Source organism: Austrofundulus limnaeus, unplaced genomic scaffold, assembly GCF_001266775.1.
Source record: "Austrofundulus limnaeus strain Quisiro unplaced genomic scaffold, Austrofundulus_limnaeus-1.0 Scaffold301, whole genome shotgun sequence".
In the NCBI taxonomy this organism is placed as follows: domain Eukaryota; kingdom Metazoa; phylum Chordata; class Actinopteri; order Cyprinodontiformes; family Rivulidae; genus Austrofundulus; species Austrofundulus limnaeus.
Window position 1 is genome coordinate 761,491 of NW_013952703.1, and position 433 is coordinate 761,923.

The 433-nt window shown below is 48.3% G+C and overlaps 1 protein-coding gene across 1 annotated transcript in view; it reads right to left on the reverse strand.

Moving 5' to 3' along the window:
- The window catches only part of cstf1 (cleavage stimulation factor, 3' pre-RNA, subunit 1), a gene marked incomplete at its 5' end in the record, with an annotated part of 20,066 nt that extends 19,633 nt beyond the window's left edge, over positions 1 to 433 (reverse strand). The window contains 1 exon segment of the mRNA XM_014021701.1: positions 235 to 433. Coding sequence (XP_013877155.1) covers positions 235 to 403 — 169 coding nt within the window.

The window sequence follows — 433 nt, forward strand, 5'->3', positions numbered from 1 at the left end:
TATTTTTGGACAACCAAAATGTTTTGAGGACAACCAGATTTTTTCAGAACCCCCAACATGAGAGGTCACCACCACGGTTAAAAAAAAAAAAAAAATCCTAGAGGAAACTCTGCTGTCCCAATTCTCTCTTTTTTTGTTTGCACACTTGTAACCTGCACTTGAACACTTATGTGCACTTCGACTGACTCCACACTTCACAGAGGGTGTAGGGTGGGCACTGAGCCCACAGCTCACCTATCTTTGCCAGCTGCATGAGCTGCTCGGATGGGGACACCACGCTCTGGGGCTTCACCTCATTCACGAGGCTGTTGGCGATGCTGGTGTATCCATCATAGAGCAGCTGGCTGATGATGAGTTTGTACAGGTGCTGCCGGTCCTTCAGAGTCGGTTTGGGCCGAAACATGATGATGATGACAGGTCACTGCAAGCTTCT